The sequence below is a fragment of the Natrix helvetica genome (genome assembly GCF_964273705.1).
Source record: "Natrix helvetica genome assembly, chromosome: 5".
Classification (NCBI taxonomy): Eukaryota; Metazoa; Chordata; class Lepidosauria; order Squamata; family Natricidae; genus Natrix; species Natrix helvetica.
This window is the reverse complement of record NC_138551.1, coordinates 5376626-5391638: the sequence shown is the minus strand read 5'-3', so window position 1 is coordinate 5391638 and position 15013 is coordinate 5376626. Positions and strand designations below refer to the sequence as shown.

At 41.4% G+C, this 15013-nt stretch overlaps 1 protein-coding gene across 1 annotated transcript in view; it reads right to left on the bottom strand.

The window, feature by feature from the left end:
• The window catches only part of LOC309393644 (cytochrome P450 2J2-like), a 45074-nt gene extending 31638 nt beyond the window's left edge, over positions 1–13436 (bottom strand). The window contains exons 1-2 of the mRNA XM_081956092.1: positions 13136–13436; positions 5175–5337 (exon numbers count right to left, since the gene is read on the bottom strand). Coding sequence (XP_081812218.1) covers positions 5175–5337; positions 13136–13300 — 328 coding nt within the window. The 5' untranslated portion in view covers positions 13301–13436. The remainder of the gene's footprint in view (positions 1–5174; positions 5338–13135) is intronic.
• Positions 13437–15013: the final 1577 nt, after the last annotated feature.

The window sequence follows — 15013 nt, the reverse complement described above, 5'->3', positions numbered from 1 at the left end:
GATAGATAGATAGATAGATAGATAGATAGATAGATAGATAGATAGATAGATAGATAGATAGATAGATGCCTCTTGAAAAAGCACCTTTGGGTGGACTTTCAGCAGATGTTTCAACAGATTTTAAAGGGACAGGAGGACTTAAAAAATCAATTTAAGGAGATGAATGAGCAGCTTAGAGAGAACCAAGACCGGGCGATTAATAATTCACAGAGACTGGATCTTTTGGAGGAGGAGACGGCTGAGATGAGGGGAGAGGTGGGGGGAGTGCAGAAAGGGAACCAAGAGCTAGAGAACCACCAGATAAAAATGGAATTTGAAAGAATGTCCTTTTTCCTTAGGTTTCAAAATGTGATTGAGGCAGATGATGAAGATTTAAGGGACATTATGACAAACCTTTTGGCTGAATACATTAAAAAAGACAAACAACAGATGGGGTGGGACATGGACCTGGTTTATAGAGTAAACTCAGCATACACTAGAACACATAATGTTCCAAGGGAGGTACACATTAAATTCCTTAGAAAGACTACAAGAGATGAGATTCTGAGTGCACAAAGGGGGCAAGCACTAAAATACCAGGATAGAGAAATAGCCATTCTGAAACAGATCCCTAAAAAAGTGAGAGAGAAAAGAAAAAACTATTCGCTACTAGCGAAGAAATTATACCAGAAAGGGGTGTGGTTCAGATGGCTGATGCCTGAAGGTATGCTAATTTTCTGGGAGGACACAAGAGTCAGAATTAATACAACCATAGAGGCTCAGGCCTTTATGGAAAAAATAGAGCCCTCCTAGATAAGCCTGATGATATTACACCAGACACACAAGACACGGGAGGGGCCGGAGCTCTGCTGGCGGGGGGAGAAGGGGCAACATCGAGAAAACTCAGATCACAAAAATGAACAAGAAAATCTGTTTGATGTAAAGTGATTGAAATTATTTGAAGATAAAAGTTTATATGCTGACAAAATACCATCAATTTGTAATAATCTAATATATTAATAAATGAAATGTAGGAGTACGGGGGGAGGGACCACCTCCTGCATATTGTAACTGCCAAAATTTGTAACTTATTCCACTACCCCTTTCCTTGTTTATTTTTTTTAAAAACCAATAAAATTTTGTTTAAAAAGAAAAAAAGAAAAAGCACCTTTGGGACAAGCATGAACTGGATGACTGAGAATCTCCATAGACAATAACTGGGTATTTTTAATCTTCAACTCTGATTAACTATAGTTGTTACAACCATGCTCCATTACAGTGTTTCTCAAGCTTGATGACTTTAAGATGAGTGGACTTCAATTCATCTTAAACATGCTGACTGGGAAATTCTGGGAGTTGAAGTCCATTCCCCCAATTCAAGTTTCCAAGTGAGACACACTGCTCTGCTGAATACATTGCTGTGGCTTTTAGCTTTTGATTGTCTCTTTTAAATGATATATAGATGTTGTTTATCTCTGCGTGTCCACCGACGGCTGATTTGTCTGCATGACAGGCTTCCGGGAATTCTCTAAAAATTTTGGCTTGGTCAAGGTGCTCACACCTTCCCAGCAGTGGTGGGATTCAGTTTTTTTTTACTACCGGTTCTGTGGACGTGGCTTGGTGGGTGTGGCTTGGTGGGCGTGGCAGGGGAAGGATAGTATAAAGTCTCCATTTCCTCCCCACTCCAGGGGAAGGATACTGCAAAATCCCATTCCCTCCCAATCAGATGAGATTTGGGAGGCAGAAAATAGATGGGGGCGGGGCCAGCCAGAGGTGGTATTTGCCGGTTCTCTGAACTACTCAAAATTTCTGCGACCGGTTCTCCAGAACTGCTCAGAACCTGCTGAATATCACCTCTGCTTCCCAGTTGAAACTATGCTTAGGTCTCTCAATGTGTTGTACAATTAAGGAGTTTTCATCCTGTCTTCTGATAGCTAGTCGGTGTTCATTGGACATGCTTTGTATTCTTCTACCTGTCACTACTACTTAATTGCTGTTACAGTCCTTACACTGCTCTTTATTGATGTCTCCTGGTTTTTTTTTTGGGGGGGGGCTACTGGGCCTTTTGGTTTGAGAAATCTTTGCGTTTCTAACAAAGGAGGCAATACGAGAGTTTTGATAATTCTCGGTGTATTCCATATATGGCATGCAGACTTTAGGCAAGAGAAACAAAATACACAGGGACAGTATAGGTGGTACCTTGCTCAACAGTAGTAACTGTGAGAGGGATCTTGGAGTCCTAGTGGACAACCATTTAAATAGGAGCCAGCCGTGTGTGGCAGCTGCCAAAAAAGCCAATACAGTTCTAGGCTGCATCAGCAGAAGGAGAGAATCAAGATCACGTGAAGTGTTAATACCACTTTATAAGGCCTTGGTAAGGCCACACTTGGAATACTGCATTCAGTTTTGGTCACCACGATGTAGAAAAGATGTGGAGACTCTAGAAAGAGTGCAGAGAAGAGCAACAAAGAGGATGAGGGGACTGGAGACTAAAACATAGGAAGAACAGTTGCAGGAACTGGGCATGGCTAGTCTAGTGAAGAGAAGGACCAGGGGAGACATGATAGCAGTCTTCCAATATCTCAGGGGTTGCCACAAAGAAGAGGGAGTCAAGCTATTCTCCAAAGCACCTGAGGGCAGGACAAGAAGCAATGGGTGGAAACTAATCAAGGAGAGAAGCAACCTAGAAATGAGAATTTTTCAGGCAGGGAAACCAATCAACCCATGGAACAGAAGTTGCCTTCAGAAGTTGTGGGAGCTTCATCACTGGAGGCTTTCAAGAAGAGACTGGACTGCCAGAGAAGGAGCCAATGTTGCAATGAGACAACATACGATCTTAAAGCTCTGAGATCGTTGTTGATACTTTTGCTGCTGGGTGGTCCAAATGGACCTAAACTGTCCCGCGGAGACGGAAGGGAGAATACGTCTTGCTGATCTCAGGGACATTGCAAAGTCCCTGATCGATCCAAGAGAAGTTCTTCAAGCCGGCGACAAAAAATCCAGCCATTAGGCTGATGAAGTCAGGGTGGCTCCAAAAAGGAAGGATACGGAAAGAGAAAGTGTTTCCAGCTGGTGAGGAATTTTTACCATTTTAAAAGAGACTGCCTATAAAAAACTTAAAACTAACTTAAATTGGAGAACAGAAGAAATAAGTGGTGGAATTAAATTTGGAATGGTTTTGGACAGTGGGTTATCTTACTTTTTAAATGCTATCTTCATGGATGGAATTTATGCAAGCCTTTTAAAACGAATGGATTAAGTTTTCTTCTATTTTTTTTCTTTTATTATTCTTTGTAACCTATGGACTAAAATTCTCCCCTTTCATTACTGTGGGTGTTCTTCTAACTCATTCAAGAATCGGACTTTTTTTTTAAACTTGAAATACAAAAAAGATACAAAAAGAAACAAAGAAGATTGCAACAATAACACTGCTACTCGGAGGCTGGAGGTTTGTGTATTGGAAATGAAACACTCTTACTTTCCTCACTGATTATCCTGGCTTGGCACTCCAAGGTCTCACTGCTTGTTTATAGAGAGTGATAAGAAGAAAAGCATATAGATGTCCCTTTGAAGTATATTTTTAACCAGAGAAAGGTGAAAATAAAACGTTATTGTGAATCTATGCTTAATCTTGTTAAAACCTTCCAAGCTAGAGCAGCAGTGTTTGTTAGCTGGAGATAATGGCACAATTTCAACAGCAGAAAGAAACTTTAAGTCTGCAAAAGATATTCTTAGAAATACAGAAATTATCAAACACATATGAGAGGATAGAGAAGAAGTTGGAAGACGTAAAGTATCTAACAGTAAAATATGAAGTTGGAGATGTTTATCAAATGGAAACAGTGGTGGTTAAAATCCTAAAAATCGAAGAGGAAAATGAATATAAAGAAATTAAAATTGCTGATATTTATGGTGATTGGTTTGTCTCTGAAATGGAAAGAGTGGAATACTGAAAGAGGAATTAAATGGAGGGGAAATCTACCCCAGATGGCAAGATACAGAAGAAGAAAAAACAAAAGAATTTATGGATTTAAAGAGAGAAATTCTATTAGCAACATCATTGATAACACTACCAACAATCAAAGATAAGCTGATTAAGGAAACAGAAGAAGGGCATCGAAATTACATGAGAGATTTCATAAGCAAGGAGTTGCTAAGAGGAGTCCATACAAAATTGATTAAGGAGATGATTAGAGGACTGACACCACAAATGGCAGAAGACATGAGACTGCTTTGCTACTGGAAAGATACAGGTTGATAGATGGACGAGTATAATTTAAAACTAGTTAAACAGTGAAATTTAGTGACAATAGATATATTTAAATAAATAATTCATAATGATAATAAGGTATACAATGTGTAGTGTTATGATAAGTAATAATTGGATATGAATGTTGAATGGTACCCATGAAAGGAAGATTAGAAATCCTTTTGGATTGTATATAAAGGTTAATAAAAAAGAACTAAGTTAGATATAATCAAGTTTTGAATATTAGGGGGAAAATGTTATGATACAGGATAAAGTTAAATAAAGGAGGGATAATGATAACAACGTATATATATGTATGGGTACAACATAAGGAAACTGTATGTAAATTGTAAGCAGTGATTTGGAAAGGAGGATTAGAAAATTTTGTTATTGAATATTATGGATGTTTAGCTAGAATAGGATATAAAGATTCAGTGTTAATGGAGGATTTTAGAAATAGTAAATGAAATGCCAGTATGTGGTTATGTATTAAATCTTGGTATATTTTATGATGAAGGAGGTTTAAACAATTATAGTCAAATGAAAATGGAGGTATGATGATGGTAACATGTATAAATATCTGAGTTAAAATACTTGAGTTCATATGAATTATGTTTGTTGACTGTGGAAGAGATGCACGAAAGCCTTTTGTAACCAACTAATACACTTTTTACAGTATGTAAAGAAGGATGTGTTGTGTTTGTCTTGAATATATATATATATATATATATATATATATATATATATATATATATATATATATATATATATATATATATATATATATATATATATATATATATATATATATGAAGAGACTGGACTGCCATCTATCAAAAATGGTGTATGGTCCCCTGCTAAGGCAGGGGGTTGGACTAGATGACCGACAGGGTCCTTTCCAACTCCGCTAATCTGTTCAATTTCTATGGAGAAGTTCAGAACTGACCGTTGTCACCCATCAGATCCTTAAACAAAGGGGTCAATGGCCTTCCCGAGGTCTCCTCTGAGTAAGTGATGAGTCCTTCCTTCACAGCCTTGTAGCCATTCAGCACAACCAATGGCTTTGATCCCAGCCAAATGGTGTAGATATTTCCATAGGTGCTTGTTAACTGAAAGTTGGAATGAGAGAGTAGATGAGAAAAACAGTGTAATGGTTTGAAGGAGGGAGGGAGGGAGGGAGAGAGCATTATTTATCTATTTCCAAAGCACCACAAGGCAGGAGAAGAAGCAATGGATGGAAACCAATCAAGGAGAGAAGCAACCTGGGATTAAGGAGAACTTTCCTAACAGCGAGGACAATTAACCAGTGGAACAGCTTGCCACCAGATGTTGTAGGCGATCCAACACTAGAGCTTTTAAAGAAGAGGTTGGTCTGCCATTTGTCTGACATGGTAGAGGGTTTCCTGCTTGAGCAGGGGGTTGGAATAGAAGACCTCCAAGGTCCCTTCCAACTCTACAGGTAGTCCCAGGACTTACGACCACAACTGAGCCCAAAATTTCTGTTGTTAAGTGAGACATTTGTTAAGTGAGTATTGCCCCATTTTACGTCATTCCTTGCCACAGTAGTTAAGCGAATCACTACAGTTGTTAAGTTAACAACCCAGTTGTTAAGTGAATCTGGCTTCCCCATGGACTTTGCTTGTCAGAAGGTCGCAAAAGGAGATCAAGCAACGGTCATAAGTGTGAACCAATTGCCAAGCATTTGAATTTTGTTCACCTGATCATGGGGATACTACAAGGGTCACAACTATGAAAAGTGGTCATAAATCACATTTTTCAATGCCATCGTAACTTTGAATAGTCACTAAATGAACTGTTGGAGGATTACCCAAATTGTTCTGTTTTTACCTCTTCCTTCCTTCCTTCCTTCCTTCCTTCCTTCCTTCCTTCCTTCCTTCCTTCCTTCCTTCCTTCCTTCCTTCCTTCCTTCCTTCCTTCCTTCCTGTCTATCTGTCTGTCTGTCTGTCTTTTTGTCTATCCGTCTGTCTGTCTTTCTTTTTCTTTTTGTCTGTCTGTCTTTCTTTCTTTCTGTCCATCCATCTTTCTTTCTTTTTCTGTCTCTCTTTCTGTCTTTCTTTCTGTCCATCCGCTTTTCTTTCTTTTTCTTTCTTTTTTCTTTCTCTCTCTCTTTTTCTCTCTTTCTTTCTTTCTTTCTCCCTGTCCATCTTTCTTTCTTTCTCTCTTTCTCTCTCTCTCTCTGTCTGTCTCTCTTTCTTTCTGTCTGTTTCTTTCTTTCTTTTTCTGTCTTTCTTTCTGTTTTTCTGTCTGTCTTTCTTTCTGTCCATCCTTCTTTCTTTCTTTCTTTCTTTCTTTCTTTCTTTCTTTCTTTCTTTCTTTCTTTCTTTCTTTCTTTCTGTCTCTCTGTCCATCTTTCTTTCTTTCTGTCTGTTTCTTTCTTTCTTTTTCTGTCTCTCTTTGTTTTTCTGTCTGTCTTTCTTTCTGTCCATCCGTCTGTCTGTCTGTCTGTCTGTCTGTCTGTCTATCTATCTATCTATCTATCTATCTATCTATCTATCTATCTATCTATCTATCTTTCTTTCTTTCTTTCTTTCTTCTTTCTTTCTTTCTTTCTTTCTTTCTTTCTTTCTCTCTCTCTCTCTCTTTCTGTCCCTCTGTCCATCTTTCTTTCTTTCTGTCTGTCTTTCTTTCTTTTTTTCTTTTTTTCTTTCTTTCTGTCTCTATTTCTTTTTTCCTTCTCTCTCTTTCTTTCTGCATGTCTTTCTGTCTCTGTCTTTCTTTCTATCTTTCTGTCTGCCTTCTTTCTTTCTTTCTTTCTTTCTTTCTTTCTTTCTTTCTTTCTTTCTTTCTTTCTTTCTTTCTTTCTTTCTTTCTTTCTTTCTTTCTTCCCCCCCCCCACCTACCAAGGTCGAAAAACACTGCATCTGGCCTCTTGCCTTCTGGTTCTGCCTCCTCCCCCCCCCCAATTATTTCTCAGCTTTATTTCAGTTACTGGAGATTTTGGGATTCCGCTTAGACCCAGTTTTGCTAACTTGCCACACTGCCTAGTTTTACTGGCCTAACATATTGTTCCCAGGGCTCCTCAGAATTACCTGCCAGAAATACAGCATGGTATGTGAGTTACATACTGCACCAAACACACCTGTGTTGGTCTGGACACAGGCCATCCCTCCCCCACAAATTAGGTATACAGGTAGCCCTCAACGTTTGATCATAATTGAGCCCAACATTTTGTTTGCTAAGCAAGACAGCTGTTAAGTGAGCTTTATTTCATTTTTACTACTTTCCTTAATACAATACAATACAATACAATGCAATGCAATGCAATACAATACAATACAATACAATACAATACAATACAATACAATACAATACCAGAGTTGGAAGGGACCTTGGAGGTCTTCTAATCCAACACCCTGCCTAGGAAGGAAACCCTATACCGTTTCAGACAAATGGCTATCCAACATCTTCTTAAAGACTTCCAGTGTTGGGGCATTCACAACTTCTGGAGGCAATTTCTGTTCCACTGATTAATTGTTCTCACTGTCAGGAAGTTTCTTCTCCGTTCTAAGTTGCTTCTCTCCTTGATTAGTTTCCACCCAATGCTTCTTGTTCTACCCTCAGGTGCCTTGGAGAATAGCTTGACTCCCTCTTCTTTGTGGCAACTCCTGAGATATTGGAAGACTGCTATCATGTCCCCCCTAGTCCTTCTTTCGCTTAAGCTAAACATACCCAGTTCCTGCAACCGTTCTTCATATGTTTTAGTCTCCGGTCCCCTAATCCTCTTTCTTGCTCTTCTCTGCACTCTTTCTAGAGTCTCCACATCTTTTTTACATCGTGGTGACCAGAACTGAATGCAAATATTCCAAGTGTGGCCTTACCAAGGCATTATAAAGTGGTATTAACACTTCACGTGATCTTGATTCTCTCCCTCTGTTGATGCAGCCTAGAACTGTGTTGGCTTTTTTGGCAGCTGCTGCACACTGCTGGCTCCTATTTAAATGGTTGTCCACTGGGACTCCAAGATCCCTTTCACAGTTACTACTACTGAGCAAGATATCACCTATACTGTCCCTGTGGCTTTGTTTTTGTTGCCTAAATATAGAACCTTACTCTTTTCACCATTGAATTTCATTTTATTAGATAGTGCCCAATGTTCAAGTTTGCCAAGATCCTTCTGTATCTTAAGCCTGTCTTCTGGAGTGTTGGCTATTCCTGCCAGCTTGGTGTCATCTGCAAATTTGATGAGTTCCCCATTTATTCCCTCATCCAAATCGTTGATGAAGATGTTGAAGAGTACTGGGCCCAAAATAGAGCCTTGGGGTACTCCACTGCATACCTCCCTCCATGTAGATGCAGTGGATATATGATAATGGCGCGTGGGACACTACCTATTCTGCTTCCCCCCTTCCAGCCAGCAGCTCCAATCACCAGCCATAGGAAAGTTCAAATGAAATGGAGTTTTAAGGGCCACTACCTACTCCTCTTTGTCTCTCTGCTTCCCCCCTTCCAGCCAGCAGCTCCAATCACCAGCCACAGGAAAGTTCAAATGAAATGGAGTTAGAGGGCCACTACCTACTCCTCTTTGTCTCTCTGCTTCCCCCCTTCCAGCCAGCAGCTCCAATCACCAGCCACAGGAAAGTTCAAATGAAATGGAGTTAAAGAGCCACTACCTACTCCTCTTTGTCTCTCTGCTTCCCCCCTTCCAGCCAGCAGCTCCAATCACCAGCCACAGGAAAGTTCAAATGAAATGGAGTTAAAGAGCCACTACCTACTCTTCTTTGTCTCTCTGCTTCCCCCCTTCCAGCCAGCAGCTCCAATCACCAGCCACAGGAAAGTTCAATCACCAGCCACAGGAAAGCTCCTTGCCACGGTTATTAAGTGGATCACTGCAATTCTTAAATTAGTAACTTGGTTGTTAATCCTTGGTTGCTAATTCAATCAAACAGTTCTAGGCTGCATCAACAGAGGGATAGAATCAAGATCACGTGAAGTGTTAATACCACTTTATAAAGCCTTGGTAAGGCCACACCTGGAATCCTGCATCTAGCTTTGGTCACCACAATGTAAAAAAGATGTGGAGACTAGAAAGAGTGCAGAGAAGAGCAACAAAGATGATTAGGGGGCTGGAGGCTAAACATATGAAGAACGGTTGCATGAACTGGGCATGTCTAGTTTAATGAACAGAAGGACTAGGGAAGACATGATAGCAGTCTTCCAATATTTGTATATATATACAAATACTGTGGGGGTAAGACCCCTTGGGGTGTGTGTTCTGTTATGATACAGCCTGTTGTGCCTTCAAATGGATTCTACTGTACTGCCGTAAAATGGCGTCTACTGTACAGCACAGTGGAGTTGCCATGGTAACAGCATCATAGTACTCCACAAGGGGGCTCCCTCTGGTAAGGGGGAAAATCCAACATTAGAAATTACTTTTGGTCCAGACATTTTCTCCCTATAAATAAATACCTGGCAACACTGGGTGTTGAAGAAAAGGAAGGAAGGAAGGAGGATGGGGAGGAGGGAGGAGGAGGGGATGGGAGGAAGGGGGAAAGAGGGAGGGAGGGAGGAGGAGGAGAGGGAAGGAAAGAAGGAAGGAAGGAGAGAAGAGGGAGGGGGTGGGGAAGGAAGGAGGGATGGAAGAGGAAGAGGGAAAGGGAGAAGGAAGGAAGGAAAGAAGGAAGGAAGGAACCCATCTTGTCACAAGATACTTTATAGGTGAATTCCAATCTGTTACAGAAAGTTAAAGTTATATGTTTCCAGGAACATTCTAGTTTATTTAAACTCTAAACATATTTTCACCCACATCATGGTTATTTGTCCATTTTCTGGCCATCCGTTTGCGACGTTAAAAACAAATAAGAACACATGTGCAATACCGAAATAAACCAAGAACTAAAACAAGCAGTTGCTAGAGAATCACCCAAAGCCCTCAGCATATCCTCTTGTGGGTGGCCACGCAACGTTCACACAAACATCAAAACCCCAAGTCAGTTCTATGCTACGTTCACACAACCCCATTAAACCAGGATGTTGTGCAAATCCACCCGTTTTAGTCCACTCAGTGGACCTGAGATCTGGAAAGGGTTGCCAAAAGGGCATTAAGAGTTGTTAACCTAATTTTACGAAGCTTCTTCTCCGATAACATTGTACTGCTAATCAGGGCATACAAAACCTTTGCCAGACCAATTCTCGAATACAGCTCGTCTGCCTGGAATCCACACTGCTTGCCGGACGTTAATCCGATTCAACGGGTCTGGAGGTATTTCACGAGAAGAGTCCTCCACTCCTCTGCTCACAATAGAATCTCTTATGACACCAGGCTTGAAATTTTGGGCTTGGAAAACTTGGAACTACACCAACTAAGGTCTGACCTAAGGGTAGTACACAAAATTGTCTGCTACAACGTCCTATCTGTCAATGACTACTTCAGCTTCAACCGCAAGAAATACACGGGCAAACAATAGATACAAACTCAAGGTAAACAGCTCTAAACTCGATTGCAGAAAATACGACTTCAGCAACAGAGTGGTCAACGCCTGGAATGCTCTACCGGACTCCGTTGTTACATCCTCAAACCCCCACAGCTTCAACCTTCAACTGTCTAGCATGGACCTCACCCCATTCCTAAGAGGCCCGTAAAGGGGGCGTGCATAAGCGCAACGGCATGCCTACCATCCCTGCCCTACTGTCCCCATTTATTTGTACTAATTTCTTATGTATATACCAGAAGTGGGTTCCTACCGGTTTGGCCCAGTTCGGCCGAGTAGGTAGTAACTCGTCTGGACACGCGCCCGAACCAGTTCTATGCTCGGGCCGCCATCTTGATTTTCTATTCTGCACATGTGCAAAACAGTCTTCATTGAAAAAAATGTCATTTTGTTTCCTTTTCTAATGTTATGCGCATGCACAAACCTCTTAAGGTGCAAATGTGCACGCATATGGAGCGTGCATCTGGTGTGAGAGAAGCTAACGCACACACACAAAAGTTTTTGCACGCCGAACCAGTAGTAATGCCAGCAGGAACGCACCCCTGGTATATACGTATATCTGCTTATACTTATATGTTTATATGCTATAGTCATACCGTATTTTGGGGAGTATAAGACGCACCTTTTTCCCTCAAAAAAGAGGCTGAAAATCTGGATGTGTCTTATACACTGAATACAGCATTTTTTGCCTCCAGAAACCCTGCCCCCTCACCAAAATAGCTGTTCATAGTCTTTAGGAGGCTTCCAGACAGCTCCTGGGGGCTGGGGAGGGCAGAAATGAGTGAAAAATGGCTTGGTTTTTGCTCAATTTTAACCCCCCCCCCAGCCCCCAGGAGTACTCTATAAGCCTCCTAAAGGCTATGCATGCAAATTTTTTGACAAAAAACGGGACCGTTTTTGTGAAAAACGGGCAGTTTTTTGCTCATTTTTTAGGACCTCCACCCACCAGGAGCACTCTACAAGCCCTCTAAAGGCTATTCATGTGAAAAACGGGCCATTTTTGGGAGGTTTGCAGAATGCAAAAACTTTTTTAAAAAATTTGCTTCAAAACATTGGTGCGTCTTATACTCCGGTGCGTCTTATACTCCAAAAAATACGGCACTTGTTTTCTCAGACATGCGTGACAAACCCAAATACATGAATAAATACATTTAATCCCTGAGCCAACCACCTGAATTGACCCAGGTAGAGTGAACTCATCTCAGAGAGATTGATTTCTTGCTGGTGTTCAGAGTCCACAATAAGGCATCTATTGTTTACAGTCGAAAATGGTTCATGGCTTTGTATTGGCCAACTGTTCGGAAGGTTTTCCTATGTTTGCATTTTCCAACGAACACTCTGAAGTCCACAAACTTTTATGTTTGTTCTAAACAGCCGAGGCTCTCCTCTGGCTTTAACAACTTGGTTAGTTTTCCAAATAGAACATGAAATTTAACCCCACCAGAAGGTTATTTGATCGTTTTTACAATCATCTTTAATGTATCATTGGGGATTTGTGGGTTTGATCATTCCTTTTTAAAGTTTTTCATTTTATTTTAATATAAGCAATCCATCTTCCATTAAACAGTGTGTCGCCTGGGTACAAATATTTTGTAAAAATTTACAATCATATTCATTATTTCATCCATTCTTAGCTTAATTTCCAATACCGTCAATATCTGATACTATAACAATCCTCATCATGATTTATTTAACTCTATTTATCATTTAACAATGATAGCAGTCTTCCAATATCTCAGGGGTTGCCACAAAGAAGAGGGAGTCAAACTATTCTCCAAAGCATCTGAGGGTAGAACAAGAAGCAATGGGTGGAAACTAATCAAGGAGAGAAGCAACTTAAAACTGAGGAGAAATTTCCTGACAGTGAGAACAATTAATCAGTGGAACAGAAATTGCCTCCAGAAGTTGTGAATGCCCCAACACTGGAAGTCTTTAAGAAGATGTTGGATAGCCATTTGTCTGAAACGGTATAGGGTTTCCTGCCTAGGCAGGGCGTTGGACTAGAAGACCTCCAAGGTCCCTTCCAACTCTACTATTGTATTGTATTGTATTGTATTGTATTGTATTGTATTGTATTGTATTGTATTGTATTGTATTGTATTAATTATATTAACTATTAATACACTTTCTATATTTTACACAACTTCTTTTACTATTAATTCTTATGTCTAACCTCTAACCACAGGTAAAATGATTCCCAAATGGCGTAATAATCGGTCTGTTCTTTCTCTTTGATAGCCATTGTCAATCTATTCATTTCTGCACATTCTAATAATTTTCCTAATCACATCCTCCTCTGTAGGGATCTCTTCACTTTTCCAGTTTTGTGCAAATACAATCCTAGTTTCTCTGATCATTCCTAACGCAACCTCTTCTCTTTCTCCCCCCTCTCTTCTTTCTCCCTCTCTCCCATCCTGAAAGGCATCAATATATTTCGAAGAAATACCAAATTTACCTTCACCAACGTCTCTCCTTTCAGAGCGAAGTTCAAGAGCCATAAATTGCCAAGGATGGGAAGGGGAGCCGGACCAGGGGGAAAGCGACTGCGTGCCCGTTGCAACTGTAGAAATTGGAAAGCGAAGACCAAAACGGCACAAAGCAGGAATCCTTCGATCAGCATCTTGGATACAGTCCTCTTCTCTGCAAATTTCCTGGAGGGTTCTTTTTTTTTATTCTTGGAAAGTGCAGCCTTCTTCCTTCGCTTCACCTTCTTTCCCTCCCCATTCTTTCCCTTGCTCTCTTTTTCTCTCCCTTCTCTTTTATGGCTTAGAAATAAGCATTTTTGTTTTCATTTTGCCAAGCCACTCCTTCCCTGGTGGTGACTTCCAATTGTTTGGTTCTTTCCAATGAAAACTGGTTGCAAAACATCTGCAGAACAGATGACACCCACACACCCTTTCCTGGTCACCCGGTGGTAAAATTTGGGATCCTGAAGGATGGGGCCCAAGGCACATCCAGAGCATTTAAGGACCCTGGGAGACCTGTCCTAAATGCGTAAAAGGTAAAGGCTCCCCTTGCAGATGTGTGCTAGTCGTTCCCGACTCTAGGGGGAATGGTTCTCATCTCCGTTTCAAAGCCGAAGAGCCAGCGCTGTCTGAAGACGTCTCCATGGTCATGTGGCCGGCATGAATCAACGCCGAAGGCGCATGGAATGTTGTGACCTTCCCACCAAAGATGGCTCCTATTTTTCTACTTGCATTTTTACCTGCTTTCAAACTGCTAGGTTGGCAGAAGCTGGGACAAGTAACGGGAGCTCCCTCCGTTACGCGGTGCTAGGGATTCGAACCGCCGAACTGACAACCTTTCTGATCGACAAGCTCAGCGTCTTAGCCACTGAGCCATCGCGTCCCCTTTTAATGTGTATGCTTGCATAAAAGTGACAATCCAAAACACGGTGTAAAACGTTCCCCTGCAATTTAATCAGTAATCAGTGATTTGCACAACGGAGCCGCAAATGTATGTTGCTAAGTGAAACGAGTTTGTCCCGTTTTACCGCTTTTCTTGCCACCGTTGTTAAGCAAATCAGTTGTTCACTCAGTGACACAGTGAAGTGGATCTGGCTTCCCCACGGACTTGGCTTCTCAGAAAGCCGCAAAAGGGTCTTAGTCACTGAGCCAACATGTTCCTTATACTATTCTATAAATCCTTTATAAGACCACACCTGGAATACTGTGTCCAGTTTTGGTCACCACACTATTAAAAAGATGTTAAGGCTCTATAACTGTGATGGCGAACCTATGGCATGTGTGAGGAAGGGAGGGAGGGAGGGAGGGAGGGAGATGGATGGTTATGGATGGATGGATGGATGGATGGATGGATGGATAGATAGATAGATAGATAGATAGATAGATAGATAGATAGATAGATAGATAGATAGTGTTGTGGTCTGCCATCAGCCTGTAGAGCTGGCAGCAGAGTCAGACAGTGAGGAGGTTGGGGAGGAAGATGGGCCAGTCCTGGAGTCTGGGGAAGGCTCTGATGAGGGCTTGGCGTCGGAGGCAGAGAGGGGGCCAGGGCCATTTGGGAATTATGTGCTGCCTCCGGAGCCTCCAGAGTTGGACATGAGCAAGGCAGAGGAACAGGGGGAGCCTGTTCCCAGTGCGCGCATGCGCAGAGCTGCCAGAAGGCAAGAACAGTTAAGACAAAAGGGGCAACTCAGGAGTAGGGCTTGGAGATGATTGGTCCCTCACACAAGAGTTAAGGGAGGAGCAAAGGCCTGTGAGCCTTTGCAGGAACGTTGTTCATTCTGGTCGGTTTAAAGTCTAAAGCTTCGTTTTGACTCTGTGCTCCGTGTGGCCTTGCAAAGCTAATTGCCAGTTAGGTCTTTCGCAGC